Source organism: Pinus tabuliformis, chromosome X (assembly GCF_031772625.1).
Source record: "Pinus tabuliformis cultivar Carrire ecotype Pingquan chromosome X, CPIR1, whole genome shotgun sequence".
Lineage (NCBI taxonomy): Eukaryota > Viridiplantae > Streptophyta > Pinopsida > Pinales > Pinaceae > Pinus > Pinus tabuliformis.
The window spans coordinates 1,623,449,260-1,623,465,228 of NC_142308.1; the positions used below are offsets into that span (position 1 = coordinate 1,623,449,260).

Sequence of the window (15,969 nt, forward strand, 5' to 3'; positions counted from 1 at the left end):
TTAAGAATATAATAAAAATATAATTTAATTAGGATGGGATTAAAATAGAATTTAATTAGAACCAAGCTAGATTTTTTTTTTAAGCATGAAAAAAAGCTATATATTAATCATTATGTATCGAGTACATGATATTCCAATAAAAACAAATAGGTGATAATTCTGTTGTTCCAATGTGAAAAGAAATAAACTGTAATTTGCATATAGAAATGCTCAGAGCAGAGAGTTAACATTCTTGAAGGGAAAACCGATAATTACTACATGGAAATATATAATCAAATATAAGGAGATATCCGAAACAACATTTCTTCAAATAGCGTGCTGGAAAAGAAAACCATATCGAGCCATTTTATAGAGAGAGCAGTGTATTGTACACACCACCATATTCTTCCTGTTGCATAACAAAAAACAAAACAGATATACAGATTTTACCCTGGAATTGTATATTGCATAGAGTCGATCCTCCTATCCTCCATATGAATGTTCATCTGCACTTCACCCATTGGATCATGTAGTCCATTTTTTGATAGTTCATCAACAATTTGGTTATATTCTCTTCTGATATGTTGAATTGTGGGCTACCCCAGTAGATTCCAAAGATCTTGAATTCTCCTTAACCAACCATGCAATTCTTGCTTTTTAATCAGTGCCTTTCCTTTGACATGTTCTAGGATGATCTTCGGGTCCCCGTATATGTTAAGATAGATCTAGGTTGTGTACAACCCTTTCTACATTACACAAACCAGATCTATCTTAACTGTGGATTTACCAAATGCTGAGAGGGATCAAATCCCTTAAGGAGCAAACCTCTTTTAGAATAAAAAGAGATTTGATCCCTAAAGAGATTGGAATTTATATTAAAAAAAATTGGTTACTAGGCAAGAACATTTACATATTCTGATTCTCCTTGAAGGTTTGAAATTGGGCATGGGGGCTCAAACCAAACCCTCAAATGAGTTCCCATGACACATAAATTTCAGACCTTTACCAACTAAAAATTCTCCAAAAAATCCCAATATCCAAATACATTTTCATTCCATTATTCACTACTTTTGTCTTGATCTAGTCTTCTTGTTTTCTTTAGCAAAATGCATTTTCCTTTCTTCCCAACTTGAGTCCATCTCGCGTTTTCTTCTATTTCCGACATATCATTTTTTGGCAAGTGAAATCTGGATTCCTCTAGCCCATTGAAGATGCTTTCCCAACTAGAATCCTTGTGGATTCAGGAGGGGATCCGTTCTCCACAAGGGTTTGCTGCTTTTCTACCTTTTGCTGAGTTTGGAGGATCCTTATTGACATTCGTTATTTCCTACTTGGCTTCTGTTGTCGCTAGTGCAATTTCTTTGGCCATATATGCTTCTTTCTTGTCTTTTAGTTCTTTCTTATCCTAAAGCACATCCTCTTTAAACACTGTATCATGAATATCCTAAGCTCCTTCCCACCATTTGGACCTTCAAGATTTTTGCAGGGCTTTGATGTTCTGTAAATGATAGGGGCAATTTTTAATTACGCGCCCCATTTTATAACATGCTCTAACATTAAAAAGAAATATTCTCATAATTGAGCTTCTGGATCCAAACATAGTTTGGAGCCATCAGATTAATCTTTGCGGGGAAACCCTTGTTGAAGTCCATTTCCACATATATTCGAGCATAATTAGTCTTGATTTTTTTTTTAGTTTTATGACAATGACGATAAATTTTTCCCAATACATTCCCAATAGAAGAAAAGGATGGAAGATTCCAAAATTGCAAGGGAAGGTTTTGAAGCCTTACCCAAATTAGAGCTTAGAGATTGATGCCATTACAGATCAAAAATAGGAGTCTAGGGCTGCATGAAGAGACTGAGACTACCCCAAAACCACAACCCAACTTCGCAAATGACCTTCTAGTCCTCTATGTTATAAAAAACCACAACAAAAAATCCCCGAGCCAAAGGGTAAATATTTAATTCATCTGTCAAAAGGGGCTTCCATTATGAGAGATACATTTGTGCATATTAGCCAGTTATGACCAAAACCCATTAAACCTGCTCCAAAGTTTTTTTCCCACAATCAACAACTTTCTCATCTGCAGGAACATTGAGAGAGCTTGATAGATCCAAAGTTAACATGGACCTAGACTAGTTATAATTTTAACTATAAAATTATAACATTAAATTAAACTATAATATTACAATGATTTACAAACTTATGGTGTTGCGTTACCCATGCTATTTTGTTATGATAAAATCTATTTAAAAAATTGAGGAAATCCATTCTAGAATGCATGAGTACCAACTTAGATTCCAGACTCAATCCTTCTAGACACTTGGTAAATTCAGATTTAAGATAGATATACATCTTCATAAAAAAATAAATAGATCCTTATTTTGAATTTCTTTATAAAATCATAAAACTAGGTATAGGATTGATTCCTTAATATAATCTTTTATTGAGTTGAATTGAAAATTTTAAACTAAAATTTATATGGAGTTCAAACTTAAATAGTTTGAATGGGAAAAAGCTCTTCATTGTTGATTTGGATCTTTACTTTTCACATTATCAATGCTCTCCGTAGATTTTAAAATAACTTTTTAAGGAGTTCAAATTTTAATGGTTTGAATGGGAAACAAGCTCTTATATCAATATTTAAAATGACTGAAATTTGAATGCTCACGTAAGGGGTTAAACATAAAGGTCAACCTGCCCTAAACCACCCTCTATCCATTTCATTTGCGGTGATGGTTGCGACAAACGCTAAAACCCCCACCTTTTTCTAGAACCGTAAACCCCTGCAAAATAGTCGTGGATTCTGCAAACGGAGGGGGATGTGGAGCAGGAGGAGGAGCGTGCTCTCCTTTCCAGCGGTCGCTGGAGCTGTCGTGTAAGTTATCTTCTTCTCCTTTCTGGCTATAAATTTAATGTGCATATATTATAAGCTTCAACTTATGTATATTTCCTGTGTATCAAATGAACACCATGACTATGAACGCTGTCATCCGCATCATAAGAATTCATTAAATGACGAGAATTACTCTAAAATGCGCTCTTTAAAATACTTACGCCCCTTTCGATCTAATCCTTGAATAAAAGAGATGCCAAATTAGGTCGAAATATTTAGGTAGAAATCCTGAAATTGAGGACATGGCTATTTTGAAATCAGGGAAAGCTTTAAGGAGTGAATTAATGTCAAATAAAATAATTAACAGTAAATGCTAATCAGGTGAATGTTTAAGAATCATATTTATTTTGTAAAAAGGAATGAACATAGGCAACATACTGTTCAACTCTCATAATGTCAACGCTTGTTGCACAACGTTATTCTGGAATCTGCACTGCTATTTTCTGTTCTTTTTTCTAATCATCCTTTGAGACCTACCTGTCTGCAGGACCTCTTTACGGAGAATCAGATTCGAGAATCTAATCCAATCTGAATTTAGTCAAATTGTGTTTGAGAATTTCAATGTCTATTGTGCCTGCTGCATCTATGTGCGCTATACAGTGTGCCAGTATTATGTTGTGACTTTGCATTCAATTTCTAACACACAACATTTTTTTTCCCTTCCAAAACAATTAGCCGGACGGGCAAAAATAGCCTTTAAAATTGCATGCGTCTTCCATATAACGTGATCTTGCAAGATTCTTTATAACTGATCTTACAGGACTCTTTTACGATGTATTGAGATTTATTATGGCATTGACCATGTTCACAGTGAACGCCCAAATGACTTGATGATATGTAAAAATTATGACAATCTAGTACATTATATTGGGAAATGTGAAGTACGGGATATATTGTCAAGGAGTGGTGTTTGTCCTTTTTTAACACAGTTGCTGCTTTTTTATTTTTTGCCAGATCTAGGTGGCTTTAAAGAATAATTCATTTTATTTTGGCCTTGAAATTCTGTGAGACGGCCAGGAAAGACTTCAAACAATTATGATCCGTATCCTCCTGTATGAGGCATTTGAGATTGGTCATCTTCTCCCGGTCTCTTGATCTGTGCAATATTAATGTTTGTTTCTCACATGAAAATACATTGATGGACTGGTCACAGTATCTTGAGGTACAATGGAGAACTGATTCAAGTCGGGACCTGTTAGTATGTATCCTAGAACGGTTCATATCTGAATATCACGTGTCCTAGAATGGCTTATGTGAATACCTGAGGCAGGTGTAGGCATTCATTATTTCCTTAAAATACTGACATCGAAATTCAGTTTGTATTTCACCTATCCTCGTACTACTCTTGGGTAAGTGCATTAAACCGTGGAGTTTCTTCATTAAGTATCTTGGATCATAGTATTAAAAACCGCAAACGGTGACCAGACCGGTCCACCTAATAAACCGGGTTTCAAATCGGAACTGGTAAAACCGGGACTGGTTAGATCTCAATGAACAGTTTTAAAAAACACATGAAATAATAAATTTTTAATGCAGAAAAACTATTTTTAAGATTTAAAACCATGATTCCAAACCAATACACAAAATAATAAAATATGCAGAGTTTGCTCATATATACACCATGTAAAGGTGAATATATCAAAATGGCACGAAGTGCAATACATATCAACAACAAAATATATAATCAATGAGGCTCTAAATGGCCTCTAGAGTCCAAAAACAAAGCCTACAAGCTATGGGGCCACTGGCCTACTACAAGTCTACATATATGATATTAGTGATCAACATTATCACTTGAAAGTTGAAACTTCTCATCATGATCAAACTCAGTTGGTTGAGTCTCGACTCCCAAACTTTGCAACTGTTTGAGTCACAAACTCCTTTGTTGGTTAAGTGACTTGAGTCTCAAACTTCTGAAGGTATTCTGCCCTAATATGTGACTTGAGTCTCAAACTTCTGAAGGTATTCTGCCCTAATATGCCTTATTACTTCATTTGGTGCTCCACATGGCTTTACATGGCCTCCTATCCCAACCAAGTGTTGCTTGAACCTATTAATACCCCCTCCTTCAATAGATTTTTGGCAATATTTGCAGATCATCTTGCCATCAATCATATAACAATGAGCCCATGCAGTATCGTTGGATTTTGGAGGCATGGTGGCTACTGCTTAGCTCAATCTCTTTGTTGTTCCTCTACTCCAGCAAGAAGTCAACACTCTCCAAGCTCACAATGAAGCTCACGAAAACTCTAAATGAGACGTGTGAGGCAAATGAGAGGGGAGACCTCCTTTTATTGGCTTGGAGGGGTTGTTTTTGGAAGAAACAACCCTTATTTTCCCTCTAAACCACCTCACAAGCCTCCAAGAATGTCTCTGCTGGGTCCACGACCGACTTGGCAATGAACTGGCCGGTTTATGCCCCGTTTGTCTAAAAAAGGGCAAATGAGGGCTATTGACTGGGTTTTTTGACTGATTCGGTTGGTTTGGCCAATGAACTAGCTGGTTTGACTAGTTTCCGGTTCAGACTCGACTGGTTTTTAATACTATGATCTCAACAAAAGGCTCATGTCGTAGAGCATATAGAGGAGTTGACCTTCTTTGCATTCTTGGATAAGAAGCAAGTGGGTCAACATAGGTCATTTTCTTGGTACATAGATTCAGGTGCATCACAACACTTCACTAACAGGAAGGACTTGTTCATAGTGTACACTACATGTTCCTCCAATGATTCAATGATCTTTGGTGGTGCACTAGGGTACATAGTAGTTCTAGCCATGGCAGCATAGTTTGGTTGGAAGGTCCATCAGATGGATGTGAAGAGTGCTTTCTTTAATGGTGATTTGGAGGAAGAGGTCTACTTGTATCAACCACAGGGGTTTCAGGTTCTAGGGAGGGAACATCTTGTTTATGGACTTAGAAGGTTTTATATGCCTTGAAACAAGCACCTTGGGCATGGTACATTAAGATTGACAGGTACTTGGATGACAAGGGATTCTAGACAAGTCCTTCTATCTTGCCAAGGATCTAGTTTTCCATACTCATAACAGTGATGTTGAGATACATTGTGATGCAGGAGCATCCAACTTAGCAATTTCATTGTATTTTAGTAGACAGGGGGTCTTGCGTTTTCAAGGAAGTTGGTTTCCTGAGTATTAAATTAATGTAATTATTAAGGTTTTTAAGTAAGTTTATGAGAGATATGAAGAATAGGAATTAATTAGATATTGTGAGGAATATTGTAAATGTTCTCGAATGTTGGAGAACATGAGAGATTTAAGCTAGTTAAGATTCCATAAGGATTGAGAGATTGGAAATCAATTGTAAATCTTAGATGAGGAATTGGTTTCATGGTTTGTGGAACTAGAGAGGATCCTTAGGGATTAGTTGAGTCAAAAGTGGTGTTAGTTCAAAAGATTAAGGATCTGATCCGAAATGGGTTACAAAACCTTTTGTATAAATGTAAGCCTAAAAGGCATAGAGAGAGTTAGTTAGTGAGAGAGTGAGAATCAGAGTTCAAAGATTAGATAGGGTTTGACTGTAAGCCTACGGGCAAGAAAGGAAAAAGGCCATTGATTAGAAAATCAGGCCAGAGAGAGTTTCATTATGTAAATAATTGTTTATAAAGACAGAGAATTCGATTCCTGAGTTGTGTGGTGTGTATTGATTAATGGAATTATAAATTGTGTGTGAATTAGAGTAATTCTACATAGTATATGTATGCAGGTGGAATTAAAGCAGAACGCAAAGGTGGAGAATGAAGGATAGTGGTCTGATCGTTTGAATCTGATTGAAGGATCAAAGTTGAAGTTCAGATGTGATAGCGCTTAAAAGTACGTAGAAGTAAGTTCAGGAGGAAGTTGCGCTGAAGAACAACCAAAGACCAGAAACCCTGGAGAAAACCTAAACCACAGAAGAACAGAGAGAGGATAGTGCACAGAGGAGGACAACAATCAGAAGTGATTGAATAATCTTATAAAGGATAGATGCATAAAGAATCGTATAGGCAAGTCGGATGAATAGACTAGAACACTGAGGAATTGCATAAAGACGAAGAAAGGAAAGGAGGAAGAAATGAAGTAATCGTGCACAGGAACCGTTGGATCAGTCAGATCAACGAATAGGATTGATAGAATAGGATCGACGAAGATCTTATTGCGCAAAATAAAGTCAAGAAGTGAAGGGATCAGATTAAGCCACGTGACAACAGAATAATGGAGCAGTCTACGAAAGCGGTAAGTAGTATCTTGCGCGGTCTCAAAATGGTAAACGGTATTTTACAAATTCACGCGATTAACCTGAGGGGTTGACACGTAACACATCGGTGGGGAAGCAAAACCGCTTATCTCGTGCGCTCTCAACCTGTTATGTATCGTGCTAGTAATCACGCGAGATTACATGATCATCGTTGGATTGAGGTAAATGAAATATACGGTGGAGATCGGCCGGGCTAGTTGGCATGTGATACGTCGCGATAGCCGTTGGATTAGACGGGACAGATTGATGATGGTAATTTGGAGTGCCCAAAAGTCAAGTGTTGAAATAAATACGTCAATTGTGCGACATGCGGTTGATGGTGATTGGTCAGGTTTGTTGTGGATCGGATGGTAAGAAAATCCACGAGTATAATCTGATTAATGTGTGATTAAATAGTTTCTGCTTAAGCATTTAATTAAGAGCATTAAACCTTGGTGTAAGAAGGTTTTTCTAGGTAGGAATATTAAAATCTCTGGGACATAGTGTGACATGCAATTTTATTTGCATAATGTGGGTAGATGCGGTTTAGGCTGCATCAATTTTTGGTATCAGAGCTGAATAAGGAAACTCTGCGTGTAAGAATTCTTTGAGAAAATTTAGAACAGAGTTATGTTTTGAAGGTGTGTATACAGGTGAATGGTGATGAAAGGAAGCAAGAGGAGATCAGATTTTAAATCTGACAAATAGTAGGCACACAGAGATAAAGTGTAGCAGAATTTGCAGATGCAAAGAAATAGAGAACAATCCATTCGAAGTGCAGATGAATGGGAGAACAAGATCATGCAGAGATCTTGAAGGTGAGATGATATGTTTTTGTTTTAATTTGGTTTGAATATTGTGGTTGCAGAATTCAGGTTGTAGATAAAAGAAGGTATCTCAGCAAAAGAAAAGAAGCAGTAATGAAGAAAGCTGGTAAGAATTTCTGAGTGAAAGAAGAGGTGGCCAGAACCTAGTATTTCATTTGTGATTGAAATACAAGAGGATAGTTGTGTTCTTAAAAGGTGCAGATGAGTTGAAGCCTAGAAGGAGCAGAGAGAAGTGCTCAAAGAGGTTCGAGAGAATAGAGAACCAAGTGCTTTCCAAAAGACCAAGTACAGAGGAGAGCTTGGTGAGGTAAGTGACAGCAGGGAGGACTTGCTGTTACAGAGGCTTTAGTACAACTCATAGTAAGTGAGTGAGGAATTCATGAAGATAGAGAGGAGATGACTACTGATAGTCATAACAAAGATAACAAAGGTTCTAAGGAAGACTAGAGTAGAAGAAAGGTGGAGAAAGAGGATGCCAAGGCAAATGGCATACAGAGACAATTAAGTGAAGAAGAATATGAGAGGGAGAAGGCTGAGATTGCAGTTCATCTTGAGATATTGATGAAGATGTTGCAGATAAATAAAGAAGACCAGAGGCATGGTTGTGTCATGAGGAAGAAAGTAAAGTGGCAGAGGCTACAAGAGAAGAGAAATCAGTAGGTGAATATGCAGTTAGCAGAAGAGCTAATGAAGCTTGAAAAGGTAACGAATGATAAATTGAAATCTGAAAAACTCAGAGAAGTTGAGTTGAGAATGGAAGTTTCCATTTGTGAAGCAGAACAAGGTGAAGTCTTGGGTGAAGATGAAGACTGGAGATCTGTGAAAGATCTTATGAACCATTGTGTGAATTCAAGACAGCAAGAAGTTTACTTTGCTGAGGAAGGAATTATTGATGATTTTTTGAACTGTTGGACAAATTCGGATCAGCAAGAGGATGTAAAACCTTGTATTTTTGAATCTAATAATTTTGATGTGATTACAGGTTTTGCAGAAGATGAGCAGTCTTTTGAAGCTGTCAAAAGTATGGAAGAGTATCTTTCAGAAGATAAATACTCTGAAGTAAAGAAGGATGGAGAATGTCTCTTGAATGAGAAAAGTAGTGAATTATTACAACATAAAGAATTTAGTAATACATTGATGTTTGAAGTTGTTACAACACAGGAACAATTTCTTGTGAAAGAAGGAGATGAGATTTAGTCTGAAGAGCTGATATGTGAAGCAACAATTGAGACTGTTGAACCTTGTAATTTTCAAACTGATAATTTGTGTATAAATGTAGGAATTATAAGTGATGATGAAGTACTTATGAAGTGTCAAAGAGAAATTGAATTGCTAGAATATTTGCTGGAAAACTCAGAGTATGACAGTGTGATTGCAAAGGAAGGAGTTCACTACAATGGACAAGAGCAGAAAGACATCATTGAAGCAGATGGTGTGGAAGAGAGACTTGCTGACAGTCTCGAGAGTCCTTTAGAGAATTCTTTAGAGAGGTTGAATCAACATACTGATGTGCTGATAGAGGAGGAAAAATCAGAGCAGCATACTGAGATGTTGCTAGAGAAAGAGAAGGTAATGAGGCCTTATATTTTTAATTCTGATAATTGTTTTATGATTACAGGATTTGATGAAAATGAGACAGACATGTTTCAAGTTGAAGAGTCAGTTTTAGAACTGAAGAAGATTGGAAGTTGCCAGGTTGGACATGCTGATGAGGAAAATGAAAAGCATGAAGATACCGTGCTTGAAGAAATTAAATTGACTGTCCGAATCAGTCAAGGAAGTGAAGGACAATTACTGAGGGTTGTCAAGGAAGAGGAAGGAAAATATGCTGGAATTGATGAACAACATAGTGATGTATTTGAGAGGAATCAAGTACAAGGGGAATTGGAGGACAATTTATTTTTTGAAAGTAAATTTACAGATATTGAATAGAGGTTGTTTGGAAAGTCACAAGAGGGTAAGGATGAAAGGGCGGTAGTAAGAATCCGACAACTTCAAGGAGAAGATAAAAAATAACAGTCTGAAGATAAATTGGACATAGAGATTGAAAGAATAATAAGATTGATGAAGAAGGAGCCTCAGAAGAAAACAACAGTAAGAGGGCCAAGCAGCAGCAAGAGAAAGACAACAACAGACTGTGAAAGCATAGCTAGTGGGGCAAAGCAACATAAAGTGTGGAGACCTGGAGAACAACAACAAACAACAGCAGCAACCAAAGACAAATTACAGAACAAAGTATGGGATCTAGGAGGACAAAGATTGGTAGCACATGATCTAGAGATCATGATTATTTTAACCTTGGGAGTCTGATGCAAGAGCATCTAGCTCAACAATTTCATTGTATTTTAGTAGACATAGGGGGTCTTGTGTTTTCAAGGAAGTTGGTTTCCTGAGTATTAAATTAATGTAATTATTAAGGTTTTTAAGTAAGTTTATGAGAGATATGAAGAATAAGAATTAATTAGATATTGTGAGGAATATTGTAAATGTTCCCGAATGTTGGAGAACATGAGAGATTTAGGCTAGTTAAGATTCCATAAGGATTGAGAGATTTGGAAATCAATTGTAAATCTTAGATTAGGAATTGGTTTCATGGTTTGTGGAACTAGAGAGGATCCTTAGGGATTAGTTGAGTCAAAAGTGGACTTAGTTCAAAAAATTAAGGATTTGAACTGAAATGGGTTGCAAAACCTTTTGTATAAATGTAAGCCTAATAGTCATAGAGAGAGTTAGTTAGTGAGAGAGTGAGAATCAGAGTTCAGAGATTAGATAGGGTTTGATTGTAAGCCTATGGGTAGGAAAGGAAAAAGGCCACTGATTAGAAAATCAGGTCAGAGAGAGTTTCATTATGTAAATAATTGTTTATAAAGACAGAGAATTCGATTCCTGTGTTGTGTGGTGTGTATTGATTAATGGAATTATAAATTGTGTGTGAATTAGAGTAATTCTGCATAGTATATGTATGCAGATGGAATTAAATCTGACTGCAGAGGTGGAGAATGAAGAATAGTGGTCTGATCGTTTGAATCTGATTGAAGGATCAAAGTTGAAGTTCAGATGTGATAGCGCTTAAAAGTACGTAGAAGTAAGTTCAGGAGGAAGTTGCGCTGAAGAACAACCAAAGACCAGAAACCCTGGAGAAAACCTAAACCACAAAAGAACAGAGAGAGGATAGTGCACAGAGGAGGAGTACAACAATCAGAAGTGATTGAATAATCTCAGAAAGGATAGATGCATAAAGAATCGTATAGGCAAGTCGGATGAATAGACCAGAACACTGAGGAATTGCATAAAGACGAAGAAAGGAAAGGAGGAAGAAATGAAGTAACCGTGCACAGGAACCATTGGATCAGTCAGATCAACAGATAGGATTGATAGAATAGGATCGGCGAAGATCTTATTGCGCAAAATAAAGTCAAGAAGTGAAGGGATCAAATTAAGCCACGTGACAGTAGAATAATGGAGCGGTCTACGAAAGCGGTAAGTAGTATCTCGTGCGGTCTCAAAATGGTAAACGGTATTTTACAAATTCACGCGATTAACCTGAGGTGTTGACACGTAACACATCAATGGGGAAGCAAAACCGCTTATCTCGGGCACTCTCAACCTGTTATGTATTGTGCTAGTAATCACGCCATATTACATGATCATCGTTGGATTGAGGTAAATGAAATATACGGTGGAGATCAGCCAGGTAGTTGGCGCGTGATACGTCGCGATAGTTGTTGGATCAGATGGGACAGATCGATGATGGTAATTTGGAGCGCCCAAAAGTCAAGTGTTGAAATAAATGTCAGTTGTGCGACACACGGTTGACGGTGATTGGTCAGGTTTGTTGTGGATCAAACAGTAAGAAAATCCACGAGTATAATCTGATTAATGTGTGATTAAATAGTTTCTGCTTAAGCATTTAATTAAGAGCATTAAACCTTGGTGTAAGAAGGTTTTACTAGGCAGGAATATTAAAATCCCTGTGACATAGTGTGACATGCAATTTTATTTGCATAATGTGGGTAGATGCGGTTTAGGCTGCATCACATTGCCACTCCATTAAATAACTTGTAGAGAATGGATCTATTGAGCTGCAGTGTTGTCCCATAGAGGACCAAGAGGCAGACATTTTCACCAAGTCTTTGGTTCTTGAAAAATATTGAAAATTTTGTGATAAGCTTGGTACAGCTAGTAGATTAACCATTAAGGGAGGGTGTTAAAATAAATATTGGATTATGATGGTCAATTGGATATTAGACATAGGCATTAATAAAGTCATTTGGACATTAGGTTATTTTGAGCTTTATTTCACTTTAGTGCTTTATGGTTTATCCCATATTCATAAAGTGGATTGGCACAACTAGCTTGTAACTCTTTATAAAAAGGCTTTTGCTTTATCATTATTAATGCAATCTTGATTCTCTGTGTTAGTGTTATCATTATATGATCTTCAGCCATCTGCCTCATGATTTGTAATCTACAGCTATATACGTATTGCTGATTTAACATAAACAAAGGGCAGTTATGTTAAGTGATTGAACATTGTAATTGAAGAAGATAAGGGCTGTTTTACTGCCATAGATGAGAGTTTTCAGATCTGGTTTATGGATGATAAGATTGCCCTAGAGATCTGAAAATTATTGAAAGACTTTGTTATTTTTTGCTCCTTGAATTGACTGAAAGATTGGGGTGTTAAGAAGATTGAAAGAATTGAGAGTTTTCAGATCTGGTTTATGGATGATAAGATTGCCCTAGAGATCTGAAACTGATTGAAACACTTTGTTATTTTTTTCTCCTTGAATTGACTGAAAGATTGGGGTGTTAAGAAGATTGAAAGAATTGTAATATTCTACTGCTGTTTTGTTCTATATTTCATAACAGCCCCAGGACTGATTCATAGAGTTAAGATCTAAGAAACCATTAGTCAAAGAAGTGAAGTCTCTTTTTGCATCATGTGATTTCCACATAGATTTCTTAGAGTTCTGCTCGGATTTCACTTTCTGAGCCACAATACACCTTGTATCTCTTGCAGTCGATATCGATACTCCTATTGCCTCTAGGATGAGGTTTTAGGCCTAGTGCCCTTCAACCTTGTTTGATGCATCTATTATTGATCTATGGTAGGCAGTTTGCTTTATCTTGCGCATACTTGGTCAAATATCTCCTTTGCAGTCAGTATGTGTTCTCACTACATGTAGGAGCCTCATGAGAGCCATTGGCTGCCCACCAAGCACATTTTGCACTATCTTTGGGGCACCACTCACAGGGGCATTCTCTACTCAGCTAGTGTTGATATTTGTCTTCTTGCTTTTTTAGATGTCAACCAGGTGGGTGGTCTTGATGAGTGGTGCTCCCCTTCAAAGGATTTGTTCTCTCTTTTTTTTGGGTTGTTATGTTGGTGTTCTAAGTAGCAACAGGGGGTGGGATTCTTCTCCACTAAACAAAATATGCTAGGGCAATTCATGTCAGGAAGCATCTCTATTGGATGTGGATGTTACTCAGTGATCTAAATCTTGCTCAGTGTTGTCTTTTCATCTTATTTTGTGACAATCAAAATTTTATTGAGCTTATTTGTAATCTAGTGAATTTTCAAATTTGAAACACACTGAGCTTTGGATGCATTACATTCAGCACCATCATGCTCATGGTAAACTTGTGCCATTCTTTGTTCCTTTTGCTGACGAACTGGTGGATATCTTCACCAAATCTCTTATAAAGCCCATCTTCACTTGTCTATAGACACTTGTCACTATATCTGAGCTGCCATTAAGGTGAAAACATGATGTACTATAATATCATCTCATGTGGCTCCCTATTCAGATTAAGTGGGGTTGTTGAGAATGTCTGTAATCCTTACTTGTGGCCATGTGCTAGCATACTATGTGAATAGTTGAGCCCCTTAATGAGCTGACATTTGGGTAAGTTAGATCCACGTATTGTATTTTATTGTGTTTTCATCTAAGGCCGACCTAGTCTCCTACTTGGGGTTAATGTCTTAACCCTACTGGAGTGGTATAAGTGAATTTTGAATTTTTTGCCTAAGGGCACCTAAACTATTTCACTTTACTTGTGGTGGCTCTCTTTTCTTTATCGTTATATATTCTTGATGAAGTCATGGTATGTGAATTTCTTGTGATCTATTGAATTGCTGTTACATTTCTGCAATTTCTTCTTGTTGGATTAGGGTTTGTGAAGGAGATCATTGTAAATGTACTATCTCTCATGATATTAACATATGAAAATATTGTTCATGGTTAGTTGGTATAGGTACACACCCTGTCATTTAGATAGACATCACTCAGCCCATTACTTAACTCTTATGGCTATATGTCCATAATTGTGTTTGACATGACTGATATTGTTATTTTTGCATATTTATATTTCAAGTAGCTTAATGAGAGTTAACAACAGATCATGAACTAATTCTCTATAAAATTTACATTTTGCTAAATACTAACCGAACTCCTATCACTCACATGTTCGAAGGAATGTTTGACACTAATTCATTCATAATGTTTGCGAGTAATTTAACCATAATGCTGTTTCACTTGGTCTCACATCAACTAGTTATGTTTTACTTCAAATATTACTTCAGATTCTTCAAAGTCAGGGGCTGAACACATAAGAAAATGAAAGCATTAAGGTCTCTGCTTTCATGAAATTTCTCAGTCTTTTCAGTTTGAACCATTTACTCAGATACAAGTACCATTGCTGCTTCTTAAAGATACTGGTCAATACTTCAAATGCTCAATTAGCTTCATTATTCTTTGCTTCATCAGACAAGCTGATCTATTACACTAGTCCAAGCATTTCCAGCAGACCATTAAATCTCACACCTATTTTGCAATTTCTCGTGCCCTCCACTTGACCCCCATCACATCTGAGTTCATCTTGTGCTTTTGGCCCCATCATTACTTTTGTTTTTTTGTTCAAAGAATTCTTTTATACAGCTGATCAACTTGATCAGTACTTTATTCTGACTGTTGTTTCATTTGACTGCCTCTACAGAATTGGTGTTATATCAGGCAAAGTCATATTTGGACCACCACTGGAGGAATACTGGTCTCGTAAACTACAAGAGGAAGCATCAAAGGACAGCAATGCCAGTGTTAATCAATCACAAAATTCAGGAGGAACACAATAGAATTCAAGTGTCAAGCGGCTGGCTATATGGATGATGGGTGTCTATTTGTGTCTTACGAAATTGCTGTAATGATTATTGGAAAAATTGTAATGTTAAGTTGATATCTACATAAGTAAATTACGACTAGAACAAATTAAGCCTTATTAAAGGAATTCTAAGAATGCTTCATTGCTAATTTTTCCGATGGAAATCTGGTGGTTCCTAAAATATCTGGTTAAAGAGATCATGATTTTTATCAATCAAACTTTTGCATCCAATGCTGGGTAGGATCAAGCCATGTTTTGGCATGAAAAAAGGAAAATAATCTAATTTTAGCATTTATTGGCACACAATTGCTGTGAGACTATAGAGGTATTTCAGAGTTAATCTTCTAAGATCATTTGGGAAATCCTGAAGGGAACAAATTATCCAGAAGCTGGTGTGCAATGGTTGCACACTGCACATCCAACACTTGTCTCATTCCCCACTTTGAGAGAACGCCCATGATAGATGTGCATCCAGTAAACGCAGGATAATTTTCTCAGTTTTAAAATGGTCATAAACATAAACGGTATCTATTACTAAAACTCCAGTCGTAAAGATTGTAGAACCTTGATTCAACTGTTTAACCTTTACATTTACATCTAATATTGGCCGCAACGAAGCTAAAGAAAGGAAATAAACAGAATTCCCAGAACTGTTCTTTTGATTGACAGGATGTGCAACACCAGATAGGAAAGCATTGCTACATTCAAAAACAAATTCATTGTTTACTTCGATACCAATGGCAGTGATGGGTTCTTTGGGCACCAATTGATTTGGAATCGCCAGTTTATATTGAAGAAACATAATTTTCATAGACCAGGTAAAGTGAAAGGTCAAGGGACCGACATGAATTTATTTAAATCATAAATGT

General features: G+C 36.7%; 1 protein-coding gene across 1 annotated transcript; it reads left to right on the forward strand.

Annotated features, from left to right (window-relative positions):
* Nucleotides 1-2,650: 2,650 nt before the first annotated feature.
* LOC149146256 (uncharacterized) lies at nucleotides 2,651-15,319 on the forward strand. Its single transcript, XM_089449800.1, has 2 exons — nucleotides 2,651-2,861; nucleotides 14,939-15,319. The coding sequence occupies exons 1-2, from the start codon at nucleotides 2,806-2,808 to the stop codon at nucleotides 15,072-15,074; spliced, it is 192 nt and encodes a 63-aa protein (XP_089305926.1). The 5' UTR covers nucleotides 2,651-2,805; the 3' UTR covers nucleotides 15,075-15,319.
* Nucleotides 15,320-15,969: the final 650 nt, after the last annotated feature.

Excerpts from the sequence above, each read along its gene's own strand:
- LOC149146256 (XM_089449800.1), top strand. The coding sequence starts at position 2,806 with ATGTGGAGCAGGAGGAGGAGCGTGCTCTCCTTTCCAGCGGTCGCTGGA. Across the intron at positions 2,862-14,938 it reads GCGGTCGCTGGAGCTGTCGT|AATTGGTGTTATATCAGGCA; the intron begins GTAAGTTATCTT and ends CTGCCTCTACAG.